The sequence below is a fragment of the Pinus tabuliformis genome, chromosome J, assembly GCF_031772625.1.
Source record: "Pinus tabuliformis cultivar Carrire ecotype Pingquan chromosome J, CPIR1, whole genome shotgun sequence".
In the NCBI taxonomy this organism is placed as follows: Eukaryota; Viridiplantae; Streptophyta; class Pinopsida; order Pinales; family Pinaceae; genus Pinus; species Pinus tabuliformis.
Genome location: NC_142295.1, coordinates 1,512,406,734 through 1,512,422,506, shown reverse-complemented (window position 1 = coordinate 1,512,422,506; position 15,773 = coordinate 1,512,406,734). Strand labels below are relative to the sequence as shown.

The window sequence follows — 15,773 nt, the reverse complement described above, 5'->3', positions numbered from 1 at the left end:
GGATTATTTGAATTTTTATCATCGCTTTATGAGTTGGATTCATGCTCATTTGATTCATTTTCATTTAGCATAGTATAACATATAGTGTAATATGTACGTTGTGTATAATTATAATATAATATAACTATAGCATTTAATCTAACCTGTTATGTTCCTCATTTATACTATAATTTTATTTATCTTTCATTTTTTATTTTTCTGTTTATACTTTAATTTTATTTATTTATTTTTATTACGCCGTAAGGCGTTTCCCTCTGAAATCAATTCTCCCAACTGCCTTTCTGTCATAATCCTGATCGTCAGATAGATTGTTAGACGATTAAATGTTTTTTGACCATTAGATGTTACTGGGTGCATCGACCGGTTCTGTGGCTCCGCTGGATGCAACGAATCGGTTCGGTGGCTCCACTGGGTGCATACAAAGTGGTGGCCGTGGGCCGACCGCGTGATCAGATCGGCGATACAGTGGAAATATATGTGTCCACTTACAGGTCATGGCGTAAGTGAGAGTCATGGCATTTGGCCCTAGGCCTGACATGAAGGTCGGGTGAAGCATCTTATGCATCTCTGTTTATCTCTATGTTCTCTTTTTCTTTGATTCTGGTTATCTGTAAGATTTCTCTTGTAAACTGTTGAATAGATGCAGCAGGTATTTTTCTTTGGTTTTGGTTATTTGTGAGATTGCTATTGTAGCAACAGATCTTGTAACCTGTGGGTATGGATTTTCAGACATATTTAAATGTTTAAGAAATGAATTTTACGTTTGACCATTCTTAGTAATCCAGTGATACGGTGTTGCTAGAATCTGGAAAATGGTTAAGGGGAAGCCGTGATAGAATCTTGAAAGTGGTTAAGACTCTGGCATAATTCTTTCGGGAACTTAAATTATTTCTCATTCCCAAATTCATGATAATATCTTTACTATTATCGTGTCGTTGAGACTTATCGTATCTTTAGAGACTTATTTTGTATGTAAATGTGTTTGTCAGGACGGTTCCGAACCCTGTCGTGTTCGAGGCATTCGAATCCCTAAAGGTCAGGATCCGCCTGAATTCAATAAGAGTGTGATCATTAATGGGTTGCGTCTTCTAGTAGTAGAACATCCCGTAGATTTGTCGAAAATCTTTTGTTCGGCTATGAGTTGGTATGGCTTCGCCTGCACAATTGTCGCTTCATCTCCATCCCTCGTACCATTTCTTTGCGAAAGTTAAGGGTTTTGGAACTTAAAGGTCCTCCGGGTAATATGGAACGGTTTTTCAATGAAATTGATGAGGTAAGTGATTGTTTTTGATTTGGGTGTATTTTGGGGATTTTTCTGTATTTAAAATATATTTATATTAAAAAAAACATTAGCTACAGTCAAATTCCAACAAAAGCTTCACATACTGAGACAACACCATTTTCGATTAACCATAACCATAATTTTTTTCACTGTTCATATTTTCACATCTATCTGTTTTCACATATATCATGTTCATTGCAGATTCCTTGGGAATTGGCTGAATTGAGTATTGATAGCGCGTTCATCACATCTACAAGTGCTTCGAGCAGCAGCATCCAGCCGGTTGATTTTCATCATTCAGAGAGGTTTTCTCATAGAAAGATTTCTAAGTCATCTGAGAAAAACATCTCCAGAGCTCAACAAGAAAATATCTCTAGAACCCAGCAACGCGTCATGCCAGTTTTCATCTCAGGCGCCCAGGAAGGGGTCATGCCATCTGTTACCTCCAGCAGCAATCAGCAGGGCAACATGCCATCTATTTTCCGTTTTCTCGGGTGGATAGGATCCTTCCTCACAAACGTGACAAAGATACAGCTGACAAATCTCAGTTTTCTACGAACACTCCCAATTGACTTTTCGGAACTTAAAATCTTAAGGCATTTAGATCTGTCAGGCTGCATTCATCTCGCTAGACTACCCAATTCCTTTCCTCAGTTACTGCAACTTCAATATCTGGCACTGCGAAACTGCAAGAATCTTTCTATACCAGAGGATATTATGGGAGAAATATCCACGCTTGAATATGTTGACTTCCAGGGCTGTGCTCATTTGGTGCAATTGCCCCTCGGAATGGCCCATCAAACGTCCTTAAGATACCTCAACTTAGTCGATACTCCTCTACTCCAATTGCCCGAGAACTTAGAACTACCGGACAAGTTAGAACAACTAAGCATAGGAAGTACAAATTTGACAGAGTTACCACGTTCTGTGGGCTCTTTGGTGCACTTAAAAGAGTTGATTCTCATGGAATGTCTCAATTTAATGTGCATCAGCGCACCTATTGAAAACCTGACTTATTTGGAAAGGTTAGAATTGTATCAGTCGAAAGTGCCCATCTTACCAGCACGAATTGCATCGTTGAAACATCGCAAAGTTTTGACTATATACAGTTGTCCAATAGCCAAGTTTGACTTTACTGCTAATAACAGTTCCATGGATACCTTGAGAGATTTCACTTTGAATGACACATCCCTATCCAAGATTGACATTCCTAATAGTGCTTGCCCCGGGCTTGAAATTGTTGATCTTGCATGTAACAGGAACCTGATGCAGGTTCAAGGCTTTCCATCAACACTTATAAGACTGAACCTGGAATGTTGCTCAAAATTGAAGACTTTGACAAATCTTTCAAATCTTGTACACCTGAAATTCCTGACTGTAAATGGGTGTATTGAACTGGAAACCCTGAATGTTGAAGGTTTGAGGTCATTGGAAGAGCTTAGAGCAGAGGAGTGTTGGAAGCTGCAGAACATAAAGGCATTGAGTCAACTGAAAAGGGTCAATTGTCTCCAAATTTCAACTCAGATTGGAACTATTTCCCATTCTTCGGTGAGCGTCTAAAGGATCTCTAACATCGAACAATTATTCATTAAAAAGCATAGCTGTGTATGCCTAGGGAATAATGGATAATAAGCTATGCCTATCATAGTTTCAATTTGAAAACAATACGTTTTATTTGTGCTGTGGATTGTTGAAGTTGAATTGGGGTTATTTGTGCAGACGTCCAAACATCAACTACCATATATAGTGAAAAATATGATATTAGATTTGAAGAAATAATTCCTTTCAACTTAAATCAATTCATTGTGATTTTCTTTCAGATCTTTGAGAAGGCATTGCGTTCTGAGGAGACTGCGCGGACTGTTGGAGAGCTGGATGCTACAAACACAATTACATCTCCTTTTGTGTTTCAAGAGGTCCATAGACATTTACCAGTGTTGATGTGCTTTATCACCACGAACATGGGGAGGAGTGATAGCTTTAGTGTAAGTTTTAGACAGAACACACGTCTTGGCCAACCTGAGGTGTATGAAACCGTTCGTGGGAACGGATCAGGTGGGAGAATGTTACATATATATATGTGGAAAGAAGGCTCAAAGTTATTTAAAGATGAAAATTGCTACGACGAGGTCGTTATTTATCACAATAACCATGGCTACGATGGCAGTTGGAATGGGAAAAAATTGGATGCAGGGGAAGTTGATAAGGGATGGGTAATGGCATATTCAAGTGAAACCCAGGTTTCACAAGTTTGCAACCAAATCATGAGAGTCTGTTTGGGATGAGATCACTGTAAATATATTTTCAATTGTATAATGATACAATTACTGAATAAATTTTAATTTTAAAGATTTTATTATTTGGTTGTGTAATCATATTTTATAGTTTAAAATTAACCATAATAAAGATTTTATTATTTGGTTGTGTAATCATATTTTATAGTTTAAAATTAACCATAATAATTCACATGTTAAAATTTTTACGCCGTAAGGCGTTTCCCTCTGAAATCAATTCTCCCAACTGCCTTTCTGTCATAATCCTGATCGTCAGATAGATTGTTAGAAGATTAAATGTTTTTTGACCATCAGATGTTACTGGGTGCATCGACCGGTTCTGTGGCTCCGCTGGATGCAACGAATCGGTTCGGTGGCTCCGCTGGGTGCATACAAAGTGGTGGCCGTGGGCCTACCGCATGATCAGATCGGCGATATAGTGGAAATATATGTGTCCACTTACAGGTCATGGCGTAAGTGAGAGTCATGGCATTTGGCCCTAGGCCTGACATGAAGGTCGGGTGAAGCATCTTATGCATCTCTGTTTATCTCTATGTTCTCTTTTTCTTTGATTCTGGTTATCTGTAAGATTTCTCTTGTAAACTGTTGAATAGATGCAGCAGGTATTTTTCTTTGGTTTTGGTTATTTGTGAGATTGCTCTTGTACATGGTTGAATAGATGTAGCAACAGATCTTGTAACCTGTGGGTATGGATTTTCAGAAATATTTAAATGTTTAAGAAATGAATTTTACATTTGACCATTCCTAGTAATCCATAGTGATACGGTGTTGCTAGAATCTGGAAAATGGTTAAGGGGAAGCCGTGATAGAATCTTGAAAGTGGTTAAGACTCTGGCATAATTCTTTCGGGAACTTAAATTATTTCTCATTCCCAAATTCATGATAATATCTTTACTATTATCGTATCGTTGAAATATTAATACCTGTGCTGGAACTTCCTCCCCTTCTTTTGCGCTCATTTTTATTAAAATAACAATATCTACCTCTATATAATCTGGTTCAAGAAACAATTACAATCCATTGAGCTTCATCTTCTTCTTTTCTCTCAGTGTTAATTATAATTATAATGGGCGAGCACGAGGAGGTCCCTGAATTGACCGAGTTGCCTGACGATTTAAACTACAAAATACTGATGTGGCTTCCAGTGGAATATATTTGTAGATTTCATAGCGTATGCAAAGAGTGGAATGCTCTCCTTTCATCAACCAAATTCATAAGTAAATGGGGAGAAGCGGCCCCCAACAGTATGCCATGGCTAGTTCTGCAAAATGCCCAATCCAAAATGCCTAATTGTTTGCTTTTCTGCGGAGGTCCCTGAATTGACCAAGTTGCCTGACGATTTAACCTACAAAATACTGGTGTGGCTTCCAGTGGAATGTGTTTGTAGAATTTGCAGTGTATGCAAAGAGTGGAATGCTCTCCTTTCGTCAACCAAATCTGCTTATCTCTGTGCTCTCTTTTTCTTTGTTTCTAGTTATCTGTAAGATTGCTCCTGTACACGGTTGAATAGATGCAACAGCATGTATTTTTCTTTGTTTTTGGTTATTTGTGAGATTTCCCATGTATTTTTCTTTGTTTTCGGTTATTTGTGAGATTCCTCTTGTACATCGTTGAATAGATGTAGCAACAAATCTTGTAACCTGTGGGTATGGATTTTCAGAGAATTTAAATGTTTAAGAAATGAATTTAACGTTTGACCATTCTTAGTAATCCAGTGATAAGGTGTTGATAGAATTTGGAAAATGGTTAAGTGGAAGCCATGATAGAATCCTGAAAGTGGTTAAGGCTAAGGCATAATTCTTTCGGGAACTTAAATTATTTCCCATTCCCAAATTATAATGGTTATATATATATATATATATATATATATATATATATATATATATATATATATATATATATTTTGTTCTATGCCAGAGGAATCTGATAGTTCACCTCACAGGTAGCTATTAGTGAACTTCTAGGTTTACCTAGTCAAGAAGAATTTGGATTTCTCTGTTTTCTCAAAACTCACAGTAACTCCGAGTGAGAAGCTCTGCGCGGTGGATGCGATCTAGGGTTAGGCGAAGAAACCCTAACGGAGCCGTCGGCTCTGCGCAGCAGACGCATCAAGCCGGCAAGAATAGCGCTGCAGCGTGACAGAGCTGCAGAATCCTAGCAGAGGCAATGGATCAGCCCCAGGGGGGGGCGTCAGAGCCCTCCCCCACACAACGCCCACCTGAATCGACAGTCATCTTTGGTTCAGTAAGTCAGGAAATACTGGACAGAGGGAAACAGCAGTACAAGGAGGACAGTGAGAAGGATCACCAGACAAACAAGGACAGTCACGAGCCAGCAGGAAATGAAAATCCAGATCAAAGGCAAAGAGTTTTCTCTTCTACGTGCCGACCTGTCGCCAAGGAAAGGCCGAGAATCGAGTTGCCAGGAAATATAATAGATGAAAGAATAGAGTACATGACCGAACATGCCCTCATTGGGAAGTTCATCGGCTTTTGGCCGACTGAACGAGCCTTATACGGATGGATAGCGGCGAAGTGGAAACCCAAAGGGGATGTTACCCTTCAGCTGGGGCCAAAGGGTTTCTTCACCGCAATCTTTGTCTGTCTAGAGGACAAATACAGAGTCCTGGAAGGAGGGACTTACTTTTTCAATGCAGCAGGACTCTATCTTAGGGAATGGATTCCAAGATTCAACCCAGACAAAGAAGACCTCACTTGGGCCCCTATCTGGATCAGACTCTATTCCCTTCCAGATGAACATTGGGACGAAAGAATACTTAAGGGCATTGGAAATGGAGTGGGAGAATACATCAGGACAGCCGAAGAAACTAAAACGCGTAAGTATATATCCTACGCACGAATCTGTGTTTTTATCCGCCTGAATGAAGCTCTGCCAGAGTCAATCACTCTTTCCCACAGAGATGAAGAATGGACCCAGCCGCTGGATTATGAGCACGTTCCCTTTAGATGCAGAAGATGCCATGCTCTGGGACATCTCTTCAGGGACTGCCCTCTCAATGTCAAAGACAACACCCCTGCACCCTCTGAGAATCAAAACCAGGATGGTTTCACCAAAGTTACTCATAGAAAATGCTCGCATAAGAAGCCTCAGAGTGGTCCTAAACCCCAGCCCAACAAGCCCTCCAATGTCGCATCCAAGAACAGCTTTGATATACTCGCCCAAACCTCTGAAGACCAGCCCCTCACCTCGGATCCCTTCCCCTCGCGCCCATCTTCTTCATCCCACCCACCCCCCATCGATCCATCCTCCAAATCCTCTGCTCCTTCCGCTCCCTCATCCATCCTCAGCACAGACCCCGAGCAGCCTAACAAGAACATGGAAGTTGATGGAAAGGAGGACGCTTACCAAGACTCAGAATACTACAAGGATGAAAGCGAACAAGTGCAGCAAATGGACGAAGGAACGGAGAGCGTCGATCTCAACGGTCTAGACATTCTGGAGCTAGAAACAGCATGCAGAAAAAGGGCTTACGAATCCATCTCAGAGCTACAACTCGATAAGCTCGAAATGGTTATCTCCAGGGCCTATCATCAACACCAACTTGGGATACAACCAGGCAGTCACCTGCGGCCAAAAGACTCCAAGAAGAGAGGACAGAAGACAGATCTTCAGCGAACTATTGAAGTAGGAAAAATCCTGGTTGATTCAGGTAGATATGCAAAGTTAACGAAGTACTACAGGCCCTCCACCAGTAGTTGATCAATGAAGCTCGTATCCTGGAATCTAAGAGGGCTTAACAGCCTCGGAAAACTAAGAATGTTGAAGAACATGATAAAAATGGAAAAGCCACAGATGTGCTTTCTCCAGGAAACAAAATGTAACAGTTCTACCCTAGAAGATATACTTTCCAAGGCTTGGACAGGCTGTCGATCTGTAGCTGTAGATGCCATGGGAGCCTCAGGGGGGCTAGCTATAGTATGGAACTCCCAAGCGGTAACTCTCACGGATTTTCATGCCTCTCACCACTTCATTCAAGCAGTCTTCCACATCCTGGGAACCAACATTCATGGCAACCTATCTAACGTTTATTTTCCGCAAGACACAGGCAGCAAAACCAGGCTCCTTGATACTATTGAAGTCCTTAGCAATAACAGAAGTCACCCACTATGGATAATGGCAAGGGATTTTAATATGATTACCAATAGCGAGGAAAAGATTGGCGGAAGATATAGATTGGAGCCGAACGCTGCACGCTTCAAACACTTCATCCAAGCAACTTCCCTCATCGACATGCCATTCTGCAATGGAACCTTCACTTGGAGCAATCGTAGAGCTGGTAACTCCCGTATTGCCTCCAAATTGGACCGATTTCTAATTTCTGACAACTCAGTGCACCTTGGCAGAGACCTCTCAGCGGAAATTCTCGCTCATTCGGGGTCGGATCACTGGCCCATAGCTCTGCAATGGAGAAGACCCGGAGATCAGACAAAAAGACCCTTCCGATTCGAAAGTTTCTGGCTATCTCACCCTGCATTCAAGGATTTCGTCAAAACGACCTGGGCCTCTTTCCTCCCTCCGGAAGGCGCGCGGACGTATCAATTTCAAGAGAAGTTGAGGTACCTAAAAAATCAACTAAAAAAATGGAACAGGGAGACCTTTGGAAACATATTCAAGGCGCAACAAGATCTGCATCAAGAATTGGTGAATCTCCAACAAAAAGTAATTACAGAGGGACACACGGAGACCACCCTGAACCAAGAACGACTCATTAACAGTCAGATTGAAGCCAGAAGGAAACAAGAGGAAATCTACTGGAGACAAAAATCAAGGGTCAGGTGGCTGAAGGAAGGGGAGCGCAATACAAAATTTTTCCACAGAACTACGGTGCAGAGAAGGATGCACAACTCCATCCCCTTCATCCAAAAACAGACAGGGGAAAGAGTCGAATCGCATGCAGAAATTGAAGAAGCACTCCTGGACCATTTCCAACTTGTCCATCAGGAACCAGCAAATGATAGGCAACCGGCAATTGAAAAAATAATCAGCAATGTGCCAAAAATCATATCGGAGGACCACAATAAGCTTCTAATGAGTCCCATTCTTCCTCAGGAGGTAGATGAAGCAATGGCCCAGCTCAAAGAAGGTAAGGCCCCAGACCCGGACGGATTCACTACCACATTCTTCCATGCTTTCTGGGATTTGATAAAATTGGAGGTGTGGCAAATTGTTGAGGAATCCAGAACCACACACTGGCTCCTCCCCTCCCTCAACTCCACTTTTATCACTCTCATCCCCAAAGAGGAGAACTCCATCACGCCTGACAAGTTCAGGCCCATTGCCCTCTGCAATGTCATCTACAAAGTCATAACAAAAGTCATTGCCAACAGATTGAAGCCCCTCTTACCTATGCTTATATCACCGGAACAGTCAGGGTACGTGGAAGGACGACAAATAATGGATGGCATCCTCCTCACGCATGAGATTATCCATTCTCTCAAGCATTCTAAGCAGGCAGGTATGATTCTCAAACTGGAGCTCTCTAAAGCCTTCGATAAGCTCAGTTGGTCTTACATTCAGCAGATGTTAAAAGCTTTTGGATTTGAATCCATGTGGATTCGCTGGATCATGAACCTAATCACCTCCTCTCACTTTTCCATCCTGATAAATGGCATCCCCTCTCGCCCTTTCAAGCCCTCGCGTGGTATTAGGCAAGGTGATCCCTTATCCCCCTTCCTCTTTGTTCTGATGGCGGAGGGTCTTGGTAGACACATAAAACATGCCCTCCACTCTCATCAGCTTAAGGGCATCTTGGTTCACCACACCCCTGCCACCTCTCATCAACAATTTGTTGATGATACTATGCTTTATGGTTATCCCTCTACCCAGGAAGCAGCTCAATTCAAATCCCTCCTCAACGACTTCGCTGAGGCCTCTAGAACTCAGGTCAATACCTCCAAGTCGCAGATTTTTTTCTTTCATACCCCACCTCAGGTCAAATCTGCTATTACTCACATTCTGGGCATCCCTGCAGCGACGCTGCCCTCCAAATATCTAGGCGCTCCCCTCACTGCCTCTGCCTTAAAACAGCCCGCTTGGAGCACCCTTCTCGAAAAGCTTGAGTCTCGCCTCAACCTCTGGACTTACAGATCTCTTAACCTTGCCAGCCGGGTAGTGCTTATCAAATCCATCCTTCAATCCATGCCTCTCTATCTTTTTTCAGTTCTTGCAGCACCTAAGTGGGTCATAAAGAGAATCAGAAACCTACAACGCGATCTTCTCTGGGGTAGCTCAGCTACAAATCGCAAATGGGCTCTGGTTAAGTGGTCCACTGTATGCATGCCGAAAGGCAGGGGCGGCATTGGCCTTCGGGATCCAGAGCACAGTAACGCTATCATGAATGCCAAGATCTGGTGGCAATGGATCACAAACCGGAAAAGCCTTGGGTCAAAATTTGGACAGCCAAGTATGCCAACCACAGACCTCCAGACGAACTCATTAGGTTCATGCCCACTGAGAAAGGGTCTTTAATCTGGAACGCTGCCAAGCAGCACTATCACTTAATCCAACAGCATAGCTTTTGGGAGATCAGGAATGGAAAACTAGCAAGATTTTGGTCTGACGCCTGGAATCAACTGCCCAGGCTAACCAGTACTCTTCCTCCAACTCTAATACCAAACAGACAGGAGCAGCTGCGGGATAAAGTCCATCTTTTTTGGACACAGGAAGGGGAGCAAGGATACAGGAAATGGATACACAGTAATCAAATTCTCACCAATGCCAACAGCAAGGAAGCGGAAGACCTTGGGGAAGAATTAAGAAAGCGAAGAATTCGGTATCATGAAGGCCATGACATTCTCAGATGGGGGTATCTACCCAAGGGAACCTACACCACAGCCGAAGCCTACAAGCTGGTCAGCAATCTTCCTCCTTCGACCGATTCATTATGGAGTAATCTATGGGATCTAGGAGCTTGGCCCAAAATTTCCCACTTCCTCTGGCTAGTAGGGCACAAAAAAATCCTCACTTGGGATAGACTCAGAAGAAGAGGCTTTCAAGGCCCTTCCATATGCCATAACTGCTTTCAAAACGAAGAAACCCTCCAACACCTTCTAGCTTCCTGTCCCCTAGCCAACCAGATTTGAGAAAAAGTAAGCTTCAGATGCCAAAAAAGATGCAAAGCAGATGATGACATCATCAGCAATCTTAGGCAATGGCCAAAAATCCCCTACAACTGTGAAATCCTCAACCACTTATGGTAAATCATCCCGGGCCTAACCTTAAGGAACATCTGGAAGGAGCGGAATAAGCGCATCTTCAAAAACACAAGCTCCCGCATTGAGGAAATTTGGCACAGACTTCAGGGAAATCTTCATGAAACCATGATGCTCAGAACCTGGTCGAAGGAAGATCACCCCTCAACTGACAATGAGCGAAACATCCTCGACAATTGGCAGCTGCAACTGCCACAGGTAGACAACAAGCAGCGATCTTCCAACAGCTCCAGCACAGCAGATAGCTGCTGGAAACCTCCCCCCATCAATTCTTTCAAACTCAACTTTGATGGGGCGTCCAAGGGCAATCCTGGAGCTGCTGGATTTGGAGGAATTCTAAGGAACCATGCTGGCACTCCCTTGCAAATCTACTTTGGAAATATGGGGTGGGACACTAACAATTCTGCCGAGCTAGAAGGCCTATGGCAAGGTCTCCTACTAGCGGAACAGCTCAATCTCCAACCCCTGATTGTGGAAGGGGACTCCCAGCTGCTCATCAACATTGCTATACACTTACAGAATGGATCCCAAGCCAGGAAAATCGCCCCAAGTTGGAGACTAGAAGCCAGGCTAAATATCATGGAGCAATATCTCAGAAATAACAGAGCCATTTCTTTCAATCACACAAGAAGAGAAGGCAACAAGATTGCGGACCTATTGGCCAATGTTGGGGTTGATAACAACCAGGTTATCCGCTCAGGATCCATGGATATCATTCAAAACCAGCAACAAGCACAGGAACTCAATTGCCTCATCCAAAAAGATGCAGGCCACCCGGATGCGGGTGATGGTACAAGCGTTATGGCAAGGCCACATGGCCAGCGAGAGCTGCCACGAGCCAGCCCGTGGAGGAATGTAAGGCATGACGCAGAAGAAATAAATGAAGGAGCTCCTGCTCCATACCTTAATGACATTAATGGAGGTAGGCTGTGAGGGCAGAGCGCATTCATGGCGCTCAAGTTTCAAGGGCACGCTGTGGGAATTAAGATGGGGGAAAGAATGGAGCTACGCCATTCTCAGCAAGACAAGCTCGCTGTGCAGACGTGCTGGAACATTCTCTGCCTTCTGGCAGACGCTGGGGACTCTGAACCACCTGCATTGCAAGGGAGAGATAGCAAGGCACCACCTGCAGGTGCTGGGAATTGGAACCGTGAATTGGAAGCTCTGTTTCGAGCAGCCAGTTCCTTCGTCAATATGGCTAGAACAAGAGAACGGCAACCGTGTAGAAGAGGATCTGGTCGTGGGAGATCCTCTCGCCCTCCAGCAGCGGATGCCCACCACCATTGTTGCTGCTGCTACTGTTATCGCCGAGCTGGAACTCCCCACCTGCAAGCATCTCAGTTCTTGGACTCGAGCAATCCGAGTGAGGGACCGCCAGGACCGCCAGCGCTTCCAGCATTTGGCACCGCAGTATTCAATTTGGGAAATCTTAATGCCCACATTTCAGTCCTGGGTCAAGTAGCAGAGAATTGCCCTCTGAGAACCAGGCGGACAAGGCTGAGGGACAAGCGACAGCTGCAAAAGGAAAGGCACCCGTCCAAACTCAGACGCAGGAGGCGTCAACGTCCAGAGCGGGAGAAGTTCAGGCAGACCCCCAGGATGGCTATGGATGGGTCCCGATCGTTGAGATGGCACCAGAGGAGATGGAACCAGAGGAGTAGCTCAACCATCCATCTTCTGTCCAGGTCCTGTTTTGCGGTCTTCTGTCTCGGTCGCTTACTATGCTTGGGATAAAATGTATGCTTTTGAATGGGTCTGGTAATTTGTCTGCAGGTCTTTCTCTGTTTTTGATTCAGTTATTAAGTATTTTCTGGGAGTTTGCAAATGTCCATGGTCGCCCCTGCGAGGGTAGTTTTTTGAGTCACAGCCCCTGCGAGGGCATTGTCAAAGTTAAATGGTGAATTTTGATGAGTTTTTGAGGCAGCTTGAACACATATGTAAGCTAAAGCCAGCTGCAAACCCACAGTGCCATAGCTGGCCATGGGAAACTAGTTTCACTGCATGTAATGTTACTTTGTACATAATATAATCACTTAGCATAGTCTTACTGAGAAAAAAAAAACTCACAGTAACTCCATCACCAATTATCATGATAATATCTTTATTATTATCATATCTTTGAAATATTAAGATCTGTGTTGGAACTTTTTCCCTTGGCTCGTTGGGCTTGATTTGATCGAGTAATAAAAATACACAAAACTTGTTGGCATTTTCCATTTTGGCCACTTGAACTAAGTGGCTGAGAATATTTTTGTCTTTCTAAGTTTTCACACAGGGATTTTTTTGATAGAAACAATGGAAACATCTAACATGTATCTTAAATTGTGAGATGTGTAATTCATTAGTTTGTGGCTTATTGGACTCGCCCACATAGATCTTAATTTTAATCGTGCAACTATTTGTAATGGCTTATTCAAAACATAAAACTCAATGCAAGAAATCCACTAACAAACACAAGGTAGAAATAAAGATATATTTTAGAATGCTATATGGAACTAATGTTAATTGAATTCTATATGGAACTAATATGGAACTAGTGCTAATGATCGTTGGAAATCATTGGAAGTAGAAAAATTTAATGTACCTTAGAAAATCAACATGGTTTCAGGGCAGAGTTGAAGATCTAATAACAATGAACATGGTTCAGAGCAGGGTTGAAGATCTATCTGTAAGATTGCTCTTATACACGGTTGAATAGATGCAACAGCGTGTATTTTTCTTTGTTTTTTTGGTTATTTGTGAGATTTCTCTTGTACATCGTTGAATAGATGCAGTAACAGATCTTGTAACCTGTGGGTATGGATTTTAAGAAATATTTAAATGTTTAAGAAATGAATTTAACGTTTGACCATTCTTAGTAATCCGGTGATATGGTGTTGATAGAATCTCGAAAATGGTTAAGGGGAAGCCATGATAGAATCTTGGAAGTGGTTAAGACTAAGGCATAATTCTTTTGGGAACTTAAATTATTTCCCATTCCCAAATTGTAATGATTATATATATATATATATATATATATATATATATATTTATATTTTGTTGTATGCCAGAGGAATCTGATAGTTCACCTCATAGGTAGCTATTAGTGAACTTCTAAGTTTACCCAGTCACAACAAGAAGGATTTGGATTTCTCTGTTTTCTCAAAACTCACATTAACTCCATCACCAATTATCATGATAATACCTTTATTATTATCATGTCTTGGAAATATTAAGACCTGTGTTGGAACTTCCTCCCTTGGCTCGTTGGGCTTGATTTGATCGAGTAATAAAAATACACAAAACTTGTTGACATTTGCTATTTTGGCCACTTGAACTAAGTGGCTGAGAATATTGTTGTCTTTCTAAGTTTTCACACAGGGATTTTTCGATAGAAACAATGGAAACATCTAACATGTATCGTAAATTGCGAGATGTGTAATTCATTAGTTTATGGCTTATTGGACTCACCCACATAGATCTTGATTGTAATAGTGCAACTACTTGTAATTGCTTATTCCAAACATAAAACTCAAGGTAAGAAATCCACTAACATACACAATGTAGAAAATTTAATGTAACCTAGAAAATCAACATGGTTTCAGAGCAGAGTTGAAGATCTAAGAACAGTGAACATGGTTCAGAGCAGGGTTGAAGATCTATCTGTAAGATTGCTCTTATACACGGTTGAATAGATGCAACAACATGTATTTTTGTTTGTTTTTGGTTATTTGTGAGATTGCCATTATACATCGTTGAATAGATGTAGTAACAGATCTTGTAACCTGTGGGTATGGATTTTAAGAAATATTTAAATGTTTAAGAAATGAATTTAACGTTTGACCATTCTTAGTAATCCGGCTATATGGTGTTGATAGAATCTTGAAAATGGTTAAGGGGAAGCCATGATAGAATCTTGGAAGTGGTTAAGACTAAGGCATAATTCTTTTGGGAACTTGAATTATTTCCCATTCCCAACTTATAATGATTATATATATATATATTTTGTTGTATGCCAGAGGAATCTGATAGTTCACCTCACAGGTAGCTATTAGTGAAATTCTAAGTTTACCCAGTCACAACAAGAAGGATTTGGATTTCTCTGTTTTCTCAAAACTCACATTAACTCCATCACCAATTATCATGATAATACCTTTATTATTATCATATCTTTGAAATATTAAGACCTGTGTTGGAACTTCCTCCCTTGTCTCGTTGGGCTTGATTTGATCGAGTAATAAAAATACACAAAACTTGTTGACCTTTGCCATGTTGGCCACTTGAACTAAGTGGCTGAGAATATTGTTGTCTTTCTAACTTTTCACACAGGGATTTTTTGATAGAAACAATGGAAACATCTAACATGTATCTTAAATTGCGAGATGTGTAATTCATTAGTTTATGGCTTATTGGACTCACCCACATAGATCTTAATTTTAATCATGCAACTACTTGTAATTACTTATTCAAAACATAAAACTCAATGCAAGAAATCCACTAACATACACAATATAGAAATAAAGATTTATTTCAGAATGCTATATGGAACTAATGTTAACTGAATTCTATATGGAACTAATATGGAATTAGTGCTAATGATCGTTGGAAGCAATGCTAACTGATCATTGGAAGTAGAAAAAATTAATGTACCCTGGAGATCAACATGGTTTCAGAGCAGGATTGAAGATCTAAAAACAGTGAACATGGTTTAGAGCAGGGTTGAAGATCTAAGAACAATTTGAAGTTAACGAAAGATAAGGGTGGTTTGGGACTTAAGTGAATTGTCTCTGATTCCGTAAAGGCACTTGAATCTGTGACCTATTAGGTGGCCTATCTAGCTCTAAGATATGCGACGTTCTGAGAATTGTTGTCTCTACGGAGCTCTCTCTATAGTCTGCATTGAATCCAAGGCTATATTACAAATGTTAATACCCTGTATCGATGATCCAATATGGATCCAGACTCTGTGATCCATCTTGACAAAGT

General features: G+C 41.6%; 1 protein-coding gene across 1 annotated transcript; it reads left to right on the top strand.

Moving 5' to 3' along the window:
• The first annotated feature begins 1,142 nt into the window (after positions 1–1,142).
• On the top strand, positions 1,143–3,604 carry LOC149233212 (uncharacterized). The gene is made up of 3 exons (XM_089376681.1): positions 1,143–1,273; positions 1,484–2,830; positions 3,103–3,604. Exons 1-3 carry the CDS (start codon positions 1,244–1,246, stop codon positions 3,565–3,567), a joined length of 1,842 nt encoding a protein of 613 aa, XP_089232807.1. The 5' UTR covers positions 1,143–1,243; the 3' UTR covers positions 3,568–3,604.
• The last annotated feature ends 12,169 nt before the right edge of the window (positions 3,605–15,773 follow it).

Excerpts from the sequence above, each read along its gene's own strand:
- LOC149233212 (XM_089376681.1), top strand. The coding sequence starts at position 1,244 with ATGGAACGGTTTTTCAATGAAATTGATGAG. Across the intron at positions 1,274-1,483 it reads TTTTCAATGAAATTGATGAG|ATTCCTTGGGAATTGGCTGA; the intron begins GTAAGTGATTGT and ends TGTTCATTGCAG. Across the intron at positions 2,831-3,102 it reads GAACTATTTCCCATTCTTCG|ATCTTTGAGAAGGCATTGCG; the intron begins GTGAGCGTCTAA and ends ATTTTCTTTCAG.